Source organism: Ciconia boyciana, chromosome 17 (assembly GCF_034638445.1).
Source record: "Ciconia boyciana chromosome 17, ASM3463844v1, whole genome shotgun sequence".
Taxonomy (NCBI): Eukaryota; Metazoa; Chordata; class Aves; order Ciconiiformes; family Ciconiidae; genus Ciconia; species Ciconia boyciana.
The window spans coordinates 10,552,727-10,571,003 of NC_132950.1; the positions used below are offsets into that span (position 1 = coordinate 10,552,727).

General features: G+C 48.1%; 1 protein-coding gene across 2 annotated transcripts in view; it reads left to right on the plus strand.

Annotated features, from left to right (window-relative positions):
- The window catches only part of DHRS11 (dehydrogenase/reductase 11), a 28,651-nt gene extending 10,442 nt beyond the window's left edge, over window positions 1-18,209 (plus strand). Inside the window, exons 2-7 of one of the 2 annotated variants that reach the window (XM_072882347.1) lie at window positions 5,137-5,346; window positions 11,403-11,497; window positions 11,955-12,084; window positions 12,732-12,847; window positions 13,509-13,574; window positions 14,589-18,209. In XM_072882347.1, coding sequence (XP_072738448.1) covers window positions 5,137-5,346; window positions 11,403-11,497; window positions 11,955-12,084; window positions 12,732-12,847; window positions 13,509-13,574; window positions 14,589-14,607 — 636 coding nt within the window. In that variant the 3' untranslated portion in view covers window positions 14,608-18,209. The remainder of the gene's footprint in view (window positions 1-5,136; window positions 5,347-11,402; window positions 11,498-11,954; window positions 12,085-12,731; window positions 12,848-13,508; window positions 13,575-14,588) is intronic. The other variant, XM_072882345.1, reaches the window with a different exon arrangement.
- The last annotated feature ends 68 nt before the right edge of the window (window positions 18,210-18,277 follow it).

The window sequence follows — 18,277 nt, forward strand, 5'->3', positions numbered from 1 at the left end:
TTGTAAGCCCTAGTTTTCTTTCACAACTGTGATGCTGTTCGTTAGGATTTTTCTCCTTCATTTCCTTTAGATGGCAAAAGTAATTGGGGTGACTTCGGTTTCTTTCCAGTTGGTTTCTTGGTACAGCTATGTATTTAAGCATAAGCTAAATCAGTAGGATGCAAGTACCTGTGATGAATGGCAGTTTAGATTAAAAATTACCTAATGGTTTCTTCTGGCTTTAATCTCTCTGAACTAAATGTGTCTGAAGTTAATAGGATGGTTTGCCAAATAAAGCCCTACGTGACTCTTTTCTTTTTTTGCTCCCCTTAAGAGTCCCTTTAAATGTTTATATCAATTAGTTTTGTGAAACCATTTTACCAAGACTGAATCTAAATGCATGGCACTGTGCCCTTTCCAAGTGTCGTATGCACAAAGAGCATTAACCCCTTCTTGGGAGAACTGACGTATTCTTAATATATGGAAAACATCCCATAAATGCGAGGCATCCTTTTAAGACCTTTAAAAGCAGACAACTAAATAGCATATAGTAAGCAGCATGACCAGGTATCCTTCTTTGTCTTACTTACACGTAGGTAGGTGCTGGGTGGTTTTTTTCATTTGCTCATTCATTTATCCAACACTGCTGGAAGCTGAGGTAAATCACTGTGATGTCAATGGAAAAACTGGTCTCTAAGCAAGAGGCACGTGGCAGCCCGCGTAGCGAGTACGTACTGCCGTATTGGCTCGCTATATCACACGCGTAGTTTAGATGCCCTTTGTGGAAAGCTGGTCTTTCATAGGTGTTACAGAACTTGCTGGGTACTGTGTTCATGCTGGGTAGCGTATCAGAATTACAGGGGTGAGGGCTTGCATCCATGGCAGTGGCTGGCTCTAGGTTAAACGTTTTACACATAGGATATCTATTTCTTCTTCATGTTGCCTTATCCCAGTGTGTACCAGTAGTTATAGCACCTGGCTGTCCATTTCCAAGCATCCAGTGATAACGGTGTGGTACAGGGATGCTCAGGTCTTGTTTCAAATCTTCATCTCCAGCTGCTGGAGGTGCACTGGCCCTCATCTGTATTGCTGTTGCGTTATGTGGTCACTCTCAAGTTGCTTATGAAATCTGGAAAAACAAGTTTTTTCTCCCCCCTCCCCCCCCTTGTGCGTGCGGTGTGCTTAAAGTGGAATGAGCATTAATTGAATGACTTAACGGATGCTCTGAAAAAATATTGCAAGCTCCCTAATTCAGAGAGTTGCTTTACATAAGTCTTCTCTTGCAAACTTGCCCGCAGTTGATGTTTCTTTGAAGAGCCTGTGATGACTCTTTATCTGTAGATGGTTGAAGCACGTTCAGCTCCACCTGGATGTCAGTGATGTTCAGCACTTCATTTTCAAAGAGAATTTGTTAACACAAGTGTAGCCTGAGAGATGAAAGGATCCATGTTGAGCCTCGTTTGAGGCAGCGAGACACCAGACAGGAAAAGAAGGATCTTGAGAGAGATTTGATTTCTCTGGTCAGTTGTGGCAGAGAAGCTTTCCTCTGAGTGAGAAAGAGCTTTCTCTTGGTGTGTCTAAGACAAGCTAAGGAGGTTGACTGGGAAAACAGGATGGGCAGCTCCACCGCAAGGACCACTGCTGTACCAAGGACCCCTTGTTTCATCTGCCCCTTCATCTCGGCTGCTGTGCTGCAGCCCGTGGTGTTTAGACCCTGTCTGCCTCCATCGTCGAACTGTACTGAACAGTGAAAGGTTTCACCAGATAGTGAAAAGGGACAGCTGAACGTGGAAACGGAGATATTAAACACAGTGTTTCCCTCTGGGCTGTAGATGAGCTTGTCTGTCCTTTCCCCGTCCATGCTGATGGGCCTTTCTTCCTTCTAGCCAGCTCTCCTGGCGCGAGTCCTCTTTTGAGAGATTCATCCCAATCCCTTGTGCTTTTATTTCTCATCTTTTAAAATCATTGGTGTTGCTCGATTTGAGTTCAGTAGGGCTGAGTTCAGCTGGACTGGTTTCCTGCCCTGAGCTGTAAGCTTTCCTCCCCGCAGCCCTGGGACGCACCATGGTGCTCAGCCTCGGGACGCGATGGGTGCCCTGCTTTTCCTTTCTGCGTGTAAGTACGCTAACTTTGAAAGACAGACAGTGAAAATTGGAGGCACCACTGGAAAGGTAACTCAACCCAGCTTTCAATCAAACAAAGTAAACACGGCCTGGCAATTGCAGGAGGTGCCAGCACACCGGCTCTCTTCCAAGAGCGAATTAAGACCATACTCCTGGCCATGACCTGGTGAACTAGGAAGAAAAAGTGCCAGACGTGAGCCGTGGTACTTTACAAGCAAATACTGAACGGGATGGATCCCTTAGCGGAGTGCTCGAGTTCGGGCAGTGGGATGGAGAGAGCTCTGAAGCTGTCACCTTGGTGCCAGGTTATGAAGAACGTGGCTGAGGGCCCCTTGCCCATTTTTCCCTCCTGTATCTTTGCAGGAACAAGGCCCCATCCCTGGAGCAGCTTAGCACCTTCCAGCAGCCCTTCACACTGCTTTTAATTTTCTAAATGCTGCTCTTGCAGATTTTTCCCCCAACTGTTTTCTCAAGTGTGTAGTCTGATCTTTAAAAACTATATATTTTTCTACTATTATCAGCACATAATCAAGAAGATTGCATGTATAGCAAAGTGAAACAGCCCTGGGAGGGTACAGAGAGGTACGATTCAGTCCCAGGGGCACCTTTGTTCTCTGTTGGGCAGAAATATTGTCTAGCTCAGCCCAAGCAGAGCTCTCCAGAGAGCGTGATGCTGTTGGGATGTATCGATCTCCGGGCTGAACTCAGCATGTCTGTCCCCTTCTCGCTTGGTGCTGTGAGAGCAATAATAATAATTCTTGTGTTACTGCAATGCCTTCCCTGAAGCGGTACCCAGAAAGGAGAGTGGCTTCTGGACCAGACTGTTAGACCTGGGCTGGTTTCAGCTTGTGGTCCGTGAAAGCTGTGGACTGCTGTGAAAGGCAAATCAGAAAAGCTTGCACTCACTGTTCAGGGACTTGACCCACCTCTGCGGTGGTCTTAGGTATTGAGAAAGGTTGAAAATAATTTACCGAACAGAGACACTTGCCCCAGAGTAATTAAAATGAATGTGCTTGGGGCGCAGAGAGGGGTTCGGAGGTCCTGGCTTGTCTGTCCCTCTCTCCCAGTGGGGACGCTCAGCCCTGCTCTGTGTAAAACTTGGCTAAGAGAACGTTGGTCACCAAAAAAGCCACTGCCAAAGAGCACACTTTATGATTTGGAGTTGGGAGCCAATTCACATCTTCAGGTGGGTTTTTTTTTCCCCTTTTTGGACTTTGTGGCATCTAATCGAGTTGCCAGCCCTCCTTGTTACCCTGTGGCACGCAGCCATCCTGTGTTGTGCTGGCTGGGGAGCAGAGAGCCAATTCTAACAAAACTTCAGGGATCAGAACCTGCAGGTTTCCTGGGTGTGCTGGCATCTGATCTGCGGGATGGTGTGCATTGGAGGCCAGCTGGATGGGAGCTGGGCCCGTGCTTTGGTTTGGCATTTGCCAGGTCCCGTGGTGTTTGTGAACTGCTGCAGCCCCACGAGCTCTCCTGCCAGCCTGCTCCAGGGGAGCAGGTGCCGTGCTGTCTCTGATTTTTTTCTTCTCTTTCCACTTTCCCTTATGTTCCATGGGCTTTTTTTTTCTTTTGTCTAATGTTTATTTCAGAATTTGGACATCAGGCTGTCTGACAAACTCTGTGAATGTCACCGATGCTGGGTGTTTTGGGGGGCAAGACTGCCTCTGCGGCAGCTGACAAAAGACCAGCTCTGCTAAGTGAAAGGGACAGGGGACCCTGGGGCTTGCTGGCTTCCCCTGGGAGAAAGACACCTTCACTGCTCTGGTTTGTCATTGCTTTCATTAGAGCAAGCCATGTCTGAGGCCAGCGTGGCTCTCCAGGCTCCTCCCCATGTCAGTACAGATGGTGGGGCTGGTTTCAGCATCTGCCTTCTCCAAGATGTGGGAATTTCTCTGTGTGTCCTGCTGGAGGGCCAGGAGGGGCTGGGCCGGGCTGGAAGGTGATGCTGTACCTCACAGCAAGCAAAAAAAGTCACCATCCCTCCAGCGCGAGCTTCCCGGTGGTGTTTCGCGTGGTCCCGGGTGCTGCGGCTGGTGGCCTGGCTTCCCCGCGTCCTTGTTTCTGGCCGAGGCCGGGTGAGCTCCAGGGCAGGTGCTCGGTTGGGGCTGGGATGTTCGGCAGCCGCCTTCGTGTGCAATCACCGTCCCGCCGGCCTCTGCTTCCAGCCAGGGGACTCTTGCGCTGGGCCTCGCTCCTCCTCTTATAAACGGCTGTGAATTGCAGTCCTTGGTATGCAGGGAGGAGCCGGGAGGAGCAGGAAAGCTGCCTCTGGCAGGAGAGCAGTTTTATTGCACCCTCTGAAATGTCACGTTGGTGAAACCGCCGCGGGAGATGGCATTCGAGTGATTTGGTGGACGTTTGTAGCCAGAGTCCATCTCTCTGCAGAACCCAGACATCACGTGGCTCTCGCCTCGCGCTGGAAGCTGTCACTGTCGCCAATATGACACATCAGAGCTGAGATGCTGCTTCTCATTAGCATCAGGGGGTAAAGGGCATCCTCCAGAGGATTTGGTGTGGTGGCTGCCGCATCATTAACACAGGCGGCCAGCAGCAGCTCTTGGCCTTTCATTTGCTTTATATCATCTAGTCTTATAAAAGATCTGGATGCTTGGAATAATTGTTGGTAATGGCTAATGAGGAATTGTCAGGCATGCGATCGCCGCGTCCTTTATCCGTGCAGCAGTGTGGCAGACTTGCAGCCTGGTGCTGCAGCGGTATTTATTTATTTTTTACCAGCACCTGCTCACCTCGACCTGTGTTGCCTGGGGTGATGGATGAGCACAGAGTGTGTCCTCAAGTTTAATAACGTAAAGGCTGAAGGGCTCAGACTCTCATGTATATCGATATTTCTTTTTTCTTAATTAGCATGTACAATGATTCTTCCCTAGTGCCTCCTTTTAAGATAGGTTTGCTGGGAAGCCTGCCGTGTTTTGTTAGCCTTGGGGTGTGTTTTTAAGCAAATGGCTGGATAAGCTGCTCCATAAGGAGAGGAGACTGATGGCTGTTTTCTTCCTTAATTTCTCTTCCCTAGAAATTGGCAGCTGAATGCCAGAGTGCCGGCTATCCGGGGACCCTCATCCCGTACAAGTGTGATCTCTCCAACGAAGAGGAGATCCTGTCGATGTTCTCCGCCATCAAGACCCTTCATCAAGGAGTTGATGTCTGCATCAACAACGCAGGGTTGGCTCGCCCAGAGCCCCTGCTCTCAGGGAAGACAGAGGGCTGGCGGACGATGATAGACGTGAGTAGTGCCACTGGGAGAGCGGGAACTCTTAGATTTTTATTTCTTCTGGCCACCAGCACCATTGTTCCCATCTATTTATTTCATGTGTGCAGAGCTGAGGACCTGCTTCCCACCTGGCTCTGACATGGCCCGGGTTTGCTGATTGGGAGGTGGAAAGGCATCATGCACTGCTGAGCCACATGCCTTCACCTTGGAGTACGAAAACACCCAATACCTTCAGTAGCAATTTTTCCTTTAGCTCAATGGCTTTCTAAAGGGTGATGAGCCTCACTTTTTTTTCTTCAGTAAAATAGGAAATTGAATGCCATGTGCTCGCTTTTGTAGCTAATCCTGTTAGTTGTAGCGGTGGGTTGGAAAATGGGCAGATTCTTTTTGGCTTAAAAAGCTGTAATGCTTTTTGTCTTTATAGCTTAATTTTCTGCCCATAATCTGGTTAGAGCTGGATGTGAACAAGGCAATTTCATATGCCGAACTGGGAGTTTGTGCAAATGGTCCATGCCGTTTACTAGCAGTGCTTCTCCGTGTGTGTTGCTGTCCTGAGCTGCTGCTGTGCATCTTTTTGGGACCTCACTATCTTTTGTCATTATGTGATGGCCCTTTTCTGCCACATAGCAGTGGCAGCCACGGCTGTGGGACCCCGGGCCAGTTTGCGTGCCCTTGCAACGGCCCTTTTGTACTGGCCTTCCTGCAGCTCTGGCCGGTGAGATGCTGAAACAGGAGCTTTTCACAAAGGTGATTTTCCCCTCCTGTACTACCTACTTTTATGCATGAAAGCGTCATCCTTGTAGGAACAAGAGTCGAACTCATGGCTTTGAGTAAACTTTGCAGCACCTCCAGCAGCTGTGAGAGCTTGTCCTAGTGAAGGAAAAGACATGTCTATTTGAAAAGCTGCTTGAAGCTGTAGATTCAGGGCTACTACATCTGACAGCAGAGCGAGTTGGGATCTGTCAGCTCCTGTGACAGCCGGTGGCTGTTCATCCAGCAGCAGATTCAGGGGCTGTGTAAAGCAAAACAGAGAGGCACATGGAGGCCTTAGACTCCTGCTGCCAGGGCAAGAGCTGCCATATCCTGGCTAATTAAGTTCTTGTTAGGATTTTGGCCGGTCTGCTGGCTACTGTGACTGCAGCCAAAGCAAGCTCAGCTCAGCTTTGTCTGTCCAGCCGGGCTTTTGTAGGTTGCCCAGCCTGGGTCACTGCACAGCCGCATCTCCCTGTCCCCGGTTGCCATGGAGTCTTTAAAGAAAATTAAGTGAAGTGTAGCTGAGGCTGAGCTGGTGTAAAGCAGGGCACTTCCCAGCGTTGTCTCGCTGCAAGCCTGGCCCTGTGGATTGCCTGCGCCTTGTAAACTCCTTGTCCTGGTCGCTGTCATCGTGTCTTGTGTGGATGCCTCCGTGGATGCTCCGTGTCCATCGCACTTGTTTCTCTTTGTTCTTCTGACCTTTTATTCTTTGCAAGGTGGGCAAGCTGGGGCACACACGTGGCTTTTGCCAGCCAAAGGGCCTTCCCCTCTCTGTGCTCCCTTCCCTGGCTGCTCAGGTGAGAGTGCTGCCTTTGTCTCACCTTCCACCACTTTTAGGGAGCAAGATTTTGGAATGGGGATTGTCCGGTACGAGACACTCCCGTGTTGGTATTTACAGTGGCCTGACATGGGGTTTGGGAGCCTGTGGGGTCCCCCTCCTTGCAGGTGCTGCTGTGTGCACCCTTGGGAGCTGCTTCGGGGTGATGGATGGGGTAGGAGGAGAGGCAGGGTGGTGGCTCCACAAGGGCAGTGTTAGGAAACCAGGCTGGGGGAATATTTTATTCCCAGAGGTGATTTGTATGGCTATATCTGCTCTCATTTGCTTGGCAAAAATGCTGTTGTAGCACTGGGAACAAACTGAGACACCCAGGCTTTCTTCATATACCGGCAGATTTTTTTCCTCTCACCAGCTTCCCAGCAGCTGGTGGGTTTGGCTTGTGTGTAATTGTCTGAATAACACTTGCACCTTTAATGTGAAGGTGAAGCCCTGGGACCCTCCAGAGCCAAATGCTTCACCCACCTCAGCCTAGGCAGCCTGACAAGCCTGGGTTTTGCTTTTTAGCCTGTTGGTAAGTGGTAGAAATAGCTCAGGGTTTTTCCTTTTGCTGCGTGTCCCCAGTTTTGTGGCTGTGACCTCCCTGCTTGGAAATCTCGCTCTCCAAGCGTGCCGTGGCTGTGCAGGCGCCGGTGTGGCAGTGGGGTTTGGGGAGGGATCTGCAGTGACAGCTCTCCGCGCTGTGGCACACCAGCCCCAGGGAAACACTCGCCAGGCCCATTTCTCCTGCATGCTCTGAAGCTCTCGGAGGGTCAGGACGGGGGAAGGTTGCCAGCGCCTTTCACAGGCCACTGGGCTTTGCAGAGCCGAGCAGGAGCAGGGAGGCTTCTTCCAAAGGTCCCTTGGAGAAAGGTGTTAGTGAGCAGCACAGTTTGAGAGATGCTGTTGGAGACTTTCAGTGTACTTCTGGGCTGCAAGACAGGAGAAGTTTCTCAACAGCCATCGATCTATCGATTTAGGAGGCATTAGGGCCTTAAATTAAAGGCATTTTTTTCTTTTTGGTAAATTGATTTTTGTTTGCATGCATTTTTTATGAGCTTTGAGGCTCTGTCTCCTTCCAGGCTCCCCTCTCAGTATACCTATTCCATAAAATTTCTTGCTATACATCTAACAGTCAAAATCATGTCATCATTTACTTATTCCTCCTCTTTTTTAATGTTCCAGTTCCTTATTGGCTGGTATTTGTTCCCGAGGGGGAGCTGCATCTCCCTGGGCTGCAGGAGTCTCACATTGGGAATCGTCTCTCTGTTGCTTTACAGCAGTGCAGAGCCCAGCGCTGCCAGCCAGTGAATTCGGTGTGTGCCAGGGAGGGAGCTTGTTATCGCAGGCAGGTTCTGAGCCCGTCATCTTTTGGTTCACAGCTTCCCCCCCTTTTCTACTTGTTTGTGAGGTTGTGCTTGACATGAGGCTAGAGCAAAGTCCTCCAGACGTCCCCGATCCGTGCGGGAGTAGCCGGGGCTGGGTGCTGTGTACACACTGACTCCAGGCTCTGGGATGTGAACAGCTCCTTCACGTTTTTACCTACTGACCTTTACAGCCAGGAATTCAAGCTGAACTTTCCATTTGCACTGCTCAGGGCACAAAGGACTGCAGCACACATCCTCTCGCTCCTCTAGACACTAAATGGGTTTGATTCTTCTTGGCATTATTCATTGACCAGCAAGGCTCTGTTCTTCTTGCTTTTATATACCATCTATGCAGAGATATGTTTTCTGTAACCTGCATTTTTATATGTACTTAGGAGCTGGGATACTCATTTTGATGCTGATTCTGGGAAGTGAAATGCTCAGCGCTTCCAGGAACAGGATCTTTTATGTTCTCCCAACCTGGCAACTGGAACTCATTAATTACTAGAAAATGTGCCTTCATTGTTTCTATTGCATTAGCACACACACGCAGCAGTCACAGACCCGCTGCCTGGTGCAGCATGCTGTGCAAAGGCAGAGCGCAGATGTGTTGGCCATCTTTGCTAAGGGACCTTTGAACCTTTTGTTCTTAAAATAGGAACAAGGCTGAAAAATGTCTTCCGTGCATATTTGTAACAACAGCCTTTAGATTGTTTCTCCAAGTGATACAGCCCTAAGACTTGCTCATTTTCCAGGCACGTTTTTAGGTTCCTGAGTGCCTGTTCCACGTTTTGAAATGGGATTTCACCCAAAAATCCTGTGACTGCTATCGGGAAAAGGCAGCGAGACAACCCCAGCTCAGCTGTCTTCCAGCCAGTTGTTTTGTTGTACCGGGCTGTCTTATCGTACGGGCTCTGGACTTTCCCATGTGGCTGTTGATTAGTAGCTTGCTTTGCTAGTAGTTGTCAAAATGTTGTAACGCTACCCACGCAAGAAAGCATTGCTCAGCGTGAGTCACAGCATCAGAGCCGGATCTCAGGCTTCAGGCTGATGTTACCCTCTAGTGGCCTACGGAGATGGAGTGGAGCTGGGGAGCAACTGCACCGAAGACAGGGTGGCTGGTGGGTTCAGGGCGTCCTGGGGCAGGGAGGAAAGCAGGGATGTTGTTTGTCACGAAGGCTTTTTATACGAACAGTTGCCCAGATCTGTATCTGAAAGGACTGGCTCCTCACTTGGTTAGTGTGTCAGACTGGAGCGGGTTACTCTTGCTTTCCTTGACCTCCTTACTGTGAAATCCAAAAGCCTTCAGATGCCCTGCCTGTTCTGGGCTTCGCTCCAGTGCTGAGGTGGTTGTACAGTGCCACTTCTGCTGACATGTCTGCTAACTTTCTTCCTTGCACAGCCAAGGTAAATCTTCAACCTGGTGTGAGGGAATTAATCTCTGTAGTTCCAGGTATGATACTGAGATATCCATCAGTGACTGTGTACTCAACCAAAGTGCACTTGGACGAGGATGATGACTTTACTTGTTGTGTTGCCTGGGTACTCCAAGATCAGATAAGCGTGCTATTTATCTATCGCCAAGACAAAAACTCGTAAGCATGGCCTCTAGTAATGAATAGAAATAACAACCGAGACAAAAGCAGTGACCGGAAGATCCTTCAGCTGACCCCATGAGTCCTTTGTGTGCTGCTCAGTAATTACATCTCTCAAATCCATACCTTTCTGGCTCTTACTTTCTGGTCTCCAAACTAATGTTCCTCTCTTGCACGGCCTTTTGTGCTAGCAAGTCCTACTTAGCCTGCCTCATTCTTGTTTATAAGTTTCACAGCGATGATAGCCAGATGATAGCCAGCCTTCTCGTGTATCCTTCACTCGCTGTCCACAGGGCCTTGTTCCTGCTGCTCCTCCTATTTATAGTTGCACCTGACTTCTGATTCATCAGGAATTTAGTTCTTCCTGGATATTTAGTTCACAGCAGTGTTTTTAGACTTGTCTGGCCTGCTCATTTAGTTAGCAAAGTGACACGTCATTAGGTGGGACCTGCCAGTGTGTCCTGCCTTCAAATGGTTACATCCTTTCTAGAGGGCTTCAGCAGACACTTTCTGCCTTTCAGCTACTTTTCCAAATCTAAACCACTATAAACTTGAGCAATTAGCACTGCTGCTGAGATGGCTTGCTCATCAGTCTTGCCCACACCTCTGGGTGCTTTGTATTCCAGCTGGGGGAATTTCCATATCTCTGTTCTTCCTGGAAACTTTGACTCTGTGTTTTATGGTCAGCAAATGCTCAAGGAATCTGCGAGTTAAAGGTGGCACATTGCAGAGGTGATACGACTGAGTCTAACCAAGCCACAGTGTGCTGGGCAGTGCTGGTCTAAAGAGCAAGAGCCTGGAAAGCTCTGGATCCTGTGCTAAAGGACTGGATAAATTGCCTTGTCCTTTCTTCCTTGGCTTATCCAGTTAGGGCTGAGGAAAGCGTCAGTGGACAGCGTGACAGATCGGTGGCTTTCATATCTGCAGGGTTACTTGCCCGCTCTGGCCCTCCCCATGGCACGATGTGGTCTTTGGCTTCTTTTGTGCACGGGAAGCTCTTTGCTGGCTGTGTGGTTTGCTGTGCCTCTGAACGCCTGGCTCTCTGACAGGCAATATCTGGGGATTTCCTCATTAACTAGCTGACCTAATTACCTGCTGTTAGTGTCCTATCAGCTGCCCAAACTCCAGCGTGCTCAGTGCTGTACAAGACAAACAACTTTGTCTCCTGGACAGAGTGCTGACCGTGGGGAAGGGGGTTTGTTCTCCCTTACTGTGCACTCTACCCTCACTCTTGTCTGTAAAACCATTAAGTCCATTTATTTCCGGCAGAGGCCAAGGCTGTCTCGCAAAACTGGATATCTGTGCCTCCCCTGCCCAAACCCCCTGTTACTACAGCCCCGAGCTTGGTTGAAGCGTGATGTGGGTGTGCAGCGAGGCGTGCGGTGTGCGTATGTGCATTTCCCTCTGTTGGCGTTTGCAGGAATTGCCGTGGGTCGGCGACTGTAACCTGCATCCACGGCTTTGGGTGTGCGGGGTCAAGTCTAAGGGAGCCAGGCAGGGCTGCTGGTCTTAGTTTCTTCTTCTTTTCTCTTCCCTCAGGTCAATGTGATGGCTGTGAGCATCTGCACCCGAGAGGCCTACCAGTCCATGAAAGAGAGAAACATCGATGATGGGCATATTATTAACATTAACAGGTACGCGAGAGGGGAATGTGGGATCAGCCACGTGTGCTTCCTCCTCCCCGCCTCGCAGAGAGGATTTGAGTGGGGGAGCTTTAACCTTGTAGTGGGCTGATGGTGCCCAAGGAGGGGTTTTCCAAGGATTGCGATGGTTGATTTTCAAACCACTTTTTTTAACCTCGGCCGGTCTAAATGCAAGAGAGACCAAACCAGGGAGAAAAGGATAACGCCAACCACTTGTGATGGTGCAAGGTTGAAGATTGAAACTTCTTGACCAGCTCCAGAAAACAGCTGTGTGAGAGGAGCCTCTGGTGGTATGCGTTCCCCGCAGGAGAGGGGAATTCCTCACGTAGCCGCCATGTCAGCGTCTCTTTCTGTGTTCACTACGGTGGTTTGAATATCCTGTTGGTTCCTTCTGGGGCTCTGCTTGCCTCCTCACCTCTCAGCACTTTCCTTTCTGCTCTCTCCTCAGCATGAACGGCCACAGCGTTGTGCCGCAGTCAGTGGTGCATTTTTACAGTGCCACCAAGTACGCAGTTACAGCCCTCACGGAGGGGCTGAGGCAAGAACTCAGAGAAGCAAAGACTCATATACGAGCTACAGTGAGTACTGTGGGCTCTCTTCCCCTCTCCTGGTTTTGTGGGTGACAGAGCTGGCAGGCTTTATGGGGCAGAGGTTTTCCCTTTAGAAAATGGGCAAGGAAATGCAAAAATAGCGCTCAGCACACTGGGAACGTTCAAGTCCTGTGGCCAGCTGTCCCTGGCCACCTCTCTTTCCCAGGCAGAGAGAGACTGGGGGGCAGAAGGCACAGCAGCAATGAGCTGTGTCAGGGAATAAACCTTTTGGGTGCAAAAGTGGGCAGTTGCTTGTCCAGGAGCGAGGGGGGCTCATGACGGCAGAGGGAAGCAATCAGCTGGGCTGTTTGCTCTCATGTAGAGCTTGCATCTCAGAAGCCACGTGTCCAGAAGTTCATTTGTAGTGCAAGCTTTTCCATCATTTTCTCTGCTTCTCTGTCCCTTTGGGGCATGAAGAGGGAAGTACCCATCAGCAGTTCTCCAGAGGTACCTGCCACAACAGTCATTAAGGCAAAACCTGCTCTCTTAAACTATTCCCCTAGAAAAAGGGTGGGGAAGGAGAACAATGGAACGGGGGCTGGGGTTTTATTTTGGCTTTTCCAGTGCTAAAAAGTTTTATTTCCTTTTTTTTTTTTTAAATTCTTTTACTGAAGGGGAATTACAAATCCTATTAGGATGTGCTCTGCTTTTTTTCCAGTGTATATCTCCAGGACTTGTGGAAACAGGATTTGCTTTTAAACTTCATGATAATGACCCTGAGAGAGCTGCTGCAACCTATGAGAGCATTCGGGTAGGACACGGAGAAATGGAAACAGAGGGAAGTGGCTCTGATTATAGTTTAACAGTTTCTCTCCTGGCTAATAGCACAAGGAACTAGTTCTGCAGAATGCTCAGCGCTTTCCAGGATGTAATCAGCATCCCCAAAGTCGCAGCACTCAAATCTCAGATTTTGCACTGATACTTAGATGTTATGTAGATTTTCATTCAGGTTCGGTTTCCCACTCCCTGTATTTTTCCTTTTATTTTGATGTTCCTGTAAATCATATCAGTCAGCTTTGACATTGGGCAGGCTATGACTTCTTTATTGAAGAGAAGATATAACAAGCAAACATGCCTGCACAAGAAGAAATGTGAGAGCGTGTTGTCTTGCAGGTGTCTAGCGCAGGATTTCTTGTGCTTCTCTGGTAATTTTTGATAAGGATGGCAATGCCTGACCTGGCAGAATTAGTGTGCCAGTAGTAAGATTATTCACAGCAAATGGAGAATTATCAGCACCAGGCATGTCCTTTGTTAAATTTTTAATGGATTATTTTTTTCCTGCTTGCTTGCATCTTTTCGACACGCCCCAGTGACACTGTCGAAACTCATTATTGATGGTTAGGAAAGAAGCGATCTTGTGGTTAACTTCCTGAGGTGCCCTTTGACTAAGAATCTCTTTCCTGTCTTTCCAGTGTCTCAAAGCTGAAGATATGGCTAACGCTGTCATATATGTCCTCAGTGCCCCACCTCATGTACAGGTAGGCTGTGGTTGGGTTGGAGGACTCTGCGGTGGGTGGCTGAAGGCGGAGAGGGTAACTGCTGCCCTGACATTTGCTAACCAGCGTTGCAGCCGCTGTATCAGCCGTGTGCTTAGCGGAGCCTGGGCTGGGGATTAGCAGTGATCACGTTTGTTTACACTTCCCTTATGGCAGCTACGGGATTGCGCTGCTCGGGCTGTTCGCAGCCCTGCAGATACAGCAAAGGCTGCTCTGACCCCAGAGAAGGACTGCGCAAGGCAGTGGGAACGGCAGGGATATGGGCATGCCTTGCCCCCTTTTTTTTTTGGATGGTGCCATCTGAGATTTGCTGACAGTCTTGCAGCAGGGTCAGAGCCTGCCAGTTGCCAAATAATGTGCTGGGCCTGATTCTGGCAAGTGCTGTGTACCTCCCGAAGGGTGGTGTGAGATGCTTGTGCTGCCAGAGGGACTTCCCCCCTGTGAAACAAGAAATAAGTGACCAGCTTTGAGCTGGAGCCAGGAGAAGGCAGGAGCAGCGTCAAAGTTTAGTAGATGCAACGTAAAAGTTCCTGTTGCAAAAGCAAACTTTGATCACGAGAGGTTTAGCAGCCCCTCGCGTGAACTCTGCTCCTTTGGAGCAAGATGTGGCTGTCTTGCCATTGGATCAGTAGTGATAGCTGGCCTTCTTGTCTTAAGAGGATAAAAAGTCCTTTCCGTGGCGGATCAAGCAGTGCTTCTGCTTGACCCTCTGTGAGCAGGACCAAACTAAAGACTTGAACCATGAGAGTTTATAATCAGTGTCATCTTGCACTCTTTTCTGTGCATGTTTGTGCTTTTATTCCTTCTGCTAAAGGCAGAGTGGTCACATTCACTTTTATTTCTTTCTACTATCTCAGTTAAGCAGGCTCATTTCTAGTCACGGGAACTTTCTTCATGTGGAGCTTGCCACTGTAATGGTGCAGCATGGAAGTGCCCAGTGCAGGATTTAAAATGGACTTCAGTGCTCCAGTAAAATCCTATGTTGGTCTCTTCTAGATTGGAGATATACAGATGAGGCCCACGGAGCAGATCTCATAGCAAATGAAGAGGACCGTGAGCAGCACCGTGTATCCACTCCACTTCGAACCCTCTGGCAATTTAGGGCTTCGTTGGCTGGCTAGCAACATTTTAATCAAGTACCAAGGATCAAGTTTGAAGAATTATTTTTCTCTCCCTCTCTCTGAGCTGGTGCTGGTGCTGAGCCAGTTTAAAGAAATAGTAGTGGGTCTTTTTCTCCCCCACTCCTTTCTGAAACTGCTTAAGAGTAAAATGTATTTGAAAATAATGCAGGGAAGTGGTTTGTGGAAGATTGTTGTCTCCAGGCTGGTTTATCCTTCCTTTTGCTTTCTTTTCAAGGTTTGTTTGATCTTATTTGCTGATGCTGTGTCTGGACATAGGTAAAGTGGCACAAGATGTTTGCCAGCTTCAGTGTGCTTAGGGTTTGAGATTTTCAGTGGATGTCATACATGAATCCATTTAATTTTGGGGTTTATTTTCATCAAATTGATTACTGATGGTAGCGATGCATGTGATATCTTCTACTTCTTTCATACTGCACTGCCCTAAACCCAGTGTACAAGCTCACCCACCTCCCCAAACCCTCCTTTCCCATTCACATGAATCATGCCTGCCAAGTTTGAGGAAGTATAAATGTGTGTGCTTGCTATTTCTCTTTCTTTCTAGGTAGGTAGGTAAATAGTTGGAGGAAAGTACCTGTACTTCTGCAGGTTATAATGATCATCTAAGTGGCATAGTTACAGTAAGAGTGAGTTGTTTGGTATTTTTAATAAAAACTAAATGTGTGCTGTCTTGTGATCACCTCTATCCTTGGTATCATCTCCCAGCACTCTTGATGTTTTTGTATGTGATATTTGCATGCATTGACACTTTTCTGGAAATACTGATCGGTCTTAGAAAGATGTATGGTGCTGTTTAAATGCTGGTGCTGATGAGTTGGAAATATTGAAAGTCTGTTTATTTGCAGAGATACAAACTCGGAGAGAGAGAGAGAGTGAAATGAACCATGCCGAAGCTGTGCAAAATGAAAAGATACTAGTAGGGGCATTTGCCTACAAAGCAGCAGGTAAAAGGTCTGGTTCAGATCTCGTACTAGTTCTACGCTGGTGCAGCCCCATTGTTTTGCTCTGGATTTCTTGTAACTTGAGGGAGAAGAGAATCACCCTCAAAGCTGATACGTACAGAGCTGGAGACCACTTGCGTTGTCTTAAGACTCTTGCAGCGTGGCAGAAACACGTCTGTGTGTAGTGCGACTTGCTGCAGAGCTGTGGAGCTGTTAACGTACATGTTGCCTTAAGATTGCAGACTGGCTCCTGCTGCGCTCTGGGCTTTCTGTAGTGTTTCAGAAGGCGAACCGTTGGTTTAGGTGGAGCAGGTATGGTCAGTTGATCGGAGCGGAGGATTGGGAGCCAGAGAAACTTGGGTTGGATTGCTTTGCTTACACCAGTATAGCTCTGTGGGAGTTCATCTGTGTTACACCACCATAAGGGAGACCAGAATTGGGCCACTACGTCATGAGTTTCAACTCCCTATAAAGCCTTGGGCAAGTCACTTTACCTCTCTGCCTCAGTTTCCCCATCTGTAAAATGGGGATAATAATACTTACCTACCTCACAGGGGTGTTGTGAGGACTCACAAACTTTTGTAAAGCACTTTGAATATGAGAAGCGCTATGTAAGTGCTGAGTGTTGATATGAAGTATTATTATTAATTAAATCTTGTGATACATAGAATTCCTTGTGCCAAATGTGAGCAACTGTAGAAGGATACAAGGAGAAAACTGGTAAAACATTCCTTCGTAATGGCAAAACAAAGGCAATTTGCCCCTTTTTTTCCTCTTTATATATACATGCTCATGGTGTGTTCTGTCCATTCCTCAACTGTCACCAGTTTCTACTGGCAAGTACACATAGCCTCGTCTCTGGATTTGGCATTTTAATTTACCGTGAGTGAAATTCATGCCCCGTGGTGCAGTCTCGCACCACTGTAATGCACTGCCCTCTTCCACCTTGCCGAGGCGGTGGCTTTGTGTGGGTGCTTTGCACAGAGCTGGGTTTCACCCGCGGCATTGGGTTAGATTGTGTCCCACAAGGAGCGGCTAGTCCAGGTCTGCACGCAGCCAGCAATCCTCACTGCAGCAGAGAGCCTGTGCCAGCTGGAAAAGCTCTGCAGTCTCCATGCTGCCACGATGCTCAATTCGGAGGCACTTGGCTAAGGAAGGTTCAAGCAGTACTGTGCTTTTTTTTATAACGCCCCTGTGATGTTCAGCTGGACTTGATATGAAAACTCCTGGTGTTTTCCGTAGGGTTTTGTTTGCAGGAGCTTGTTGAAATTCAGCAGATGTGCTGTGCAGTGTGTGCCATCTTTTTAAGAGAAGATGGTTGAACTAGGAGTCGGAGGCCAAAAAAAAAAAAAATTGAGAAATTAGGAACTTCTGAGCAGAAAAGAAATAAGCAGGGATGTGGGTAGCACTGGTGAAACATCTGAACTGGTGGCCGCAACTCTGTACAAAGTTAAGCAGATGTTGAAATGCATGGCTGAGGAGGGACCTAACTTATCTTTCTGCTCTGTAAAAGGAGGCTTTGGAGAGAATTGCTTAAGATGTAAGGCCTTGAAAAAGGGCCAGTCTGGGTAGTTGCTCCCTGCAAATACAACCTGGCTGACCTGGAACCCTGGAATTTTGGGTTTTTTTGTTCCCCCAAGAACATTTGTAACATTTGCAAGTCTGTAAAATAACCTTGAAATGATATCCAGTATATTTTTCCATTTCAAATGTGGTTTTAGGGGATAACTCCTGCTGCCTGTTAACTTCCCACGTTGAGTGCGGCCTGTGGAGGGGTTTGGCGCGGGTTGTTTGGCCTCTCTGCCTCGTGTAACCTGGTGGCACCTTGAGCCATCTTCCTGGGATGAGATGGGATTGGCAGCACGACTCTGAGGCATTTAAAAACCCCAAACAGGAGGGTGAACTGTGTAATTTATCAGTAGGTTTCTAATTGTGAACTGTAAAATAAAGAATAAAAAGAGAGGCACACTGTGGTTCTTCTGTTGTGTATATGGTAGGTTTTGTGTTAAAACATAACATCCTTTTTACTGTTCACAGCTAAACCTTTCTTTTGCGAAGAGTTCAAACAGAAACGTGTGCTTTTGGTTCTTCAGGAGAAAAACTGTAATTGCTTTCTAGAGCAGAATAGCATCCAGTTGTCTCACGGATAACCTGTGGAGGTTGGACTTGCCCATCCTTGTTCAAATGAAGCCGCACTCCACAGGGGTTCGCTGAAATCCCCAGGTAGGCTGCTGGGCACGGCTGGGTTTGGCTAAACTATGCAAGGGATGAGCCGCTGTTGCTACCCGGACTTGGATATTGAACTCTTTCAGTCTCTCGTGCTTCCCTCGAAGCAAGACAGATTATCGTCGTCGTTAACTGAAGGCATTTTTGTTCCCCAGTCCCCTTTCAGCTTGTCCAAGCGCAGAGGCACATTCCTGAGCTCAGGTTTGCTGTCGTTGAAATACAAGGTTTTTGCAAATGAGTATTGAATAGTTGAATTGGCTGCCATTGCTGGATTTGAGGCAGATATTTTGCATGCCTTGTAAATAGGTAGAGAGCATTTGTAGAATTAAAACCATGTTTTTTTCCTATTCTTGTGCTTTTTTTCCTTGTCATATATAGT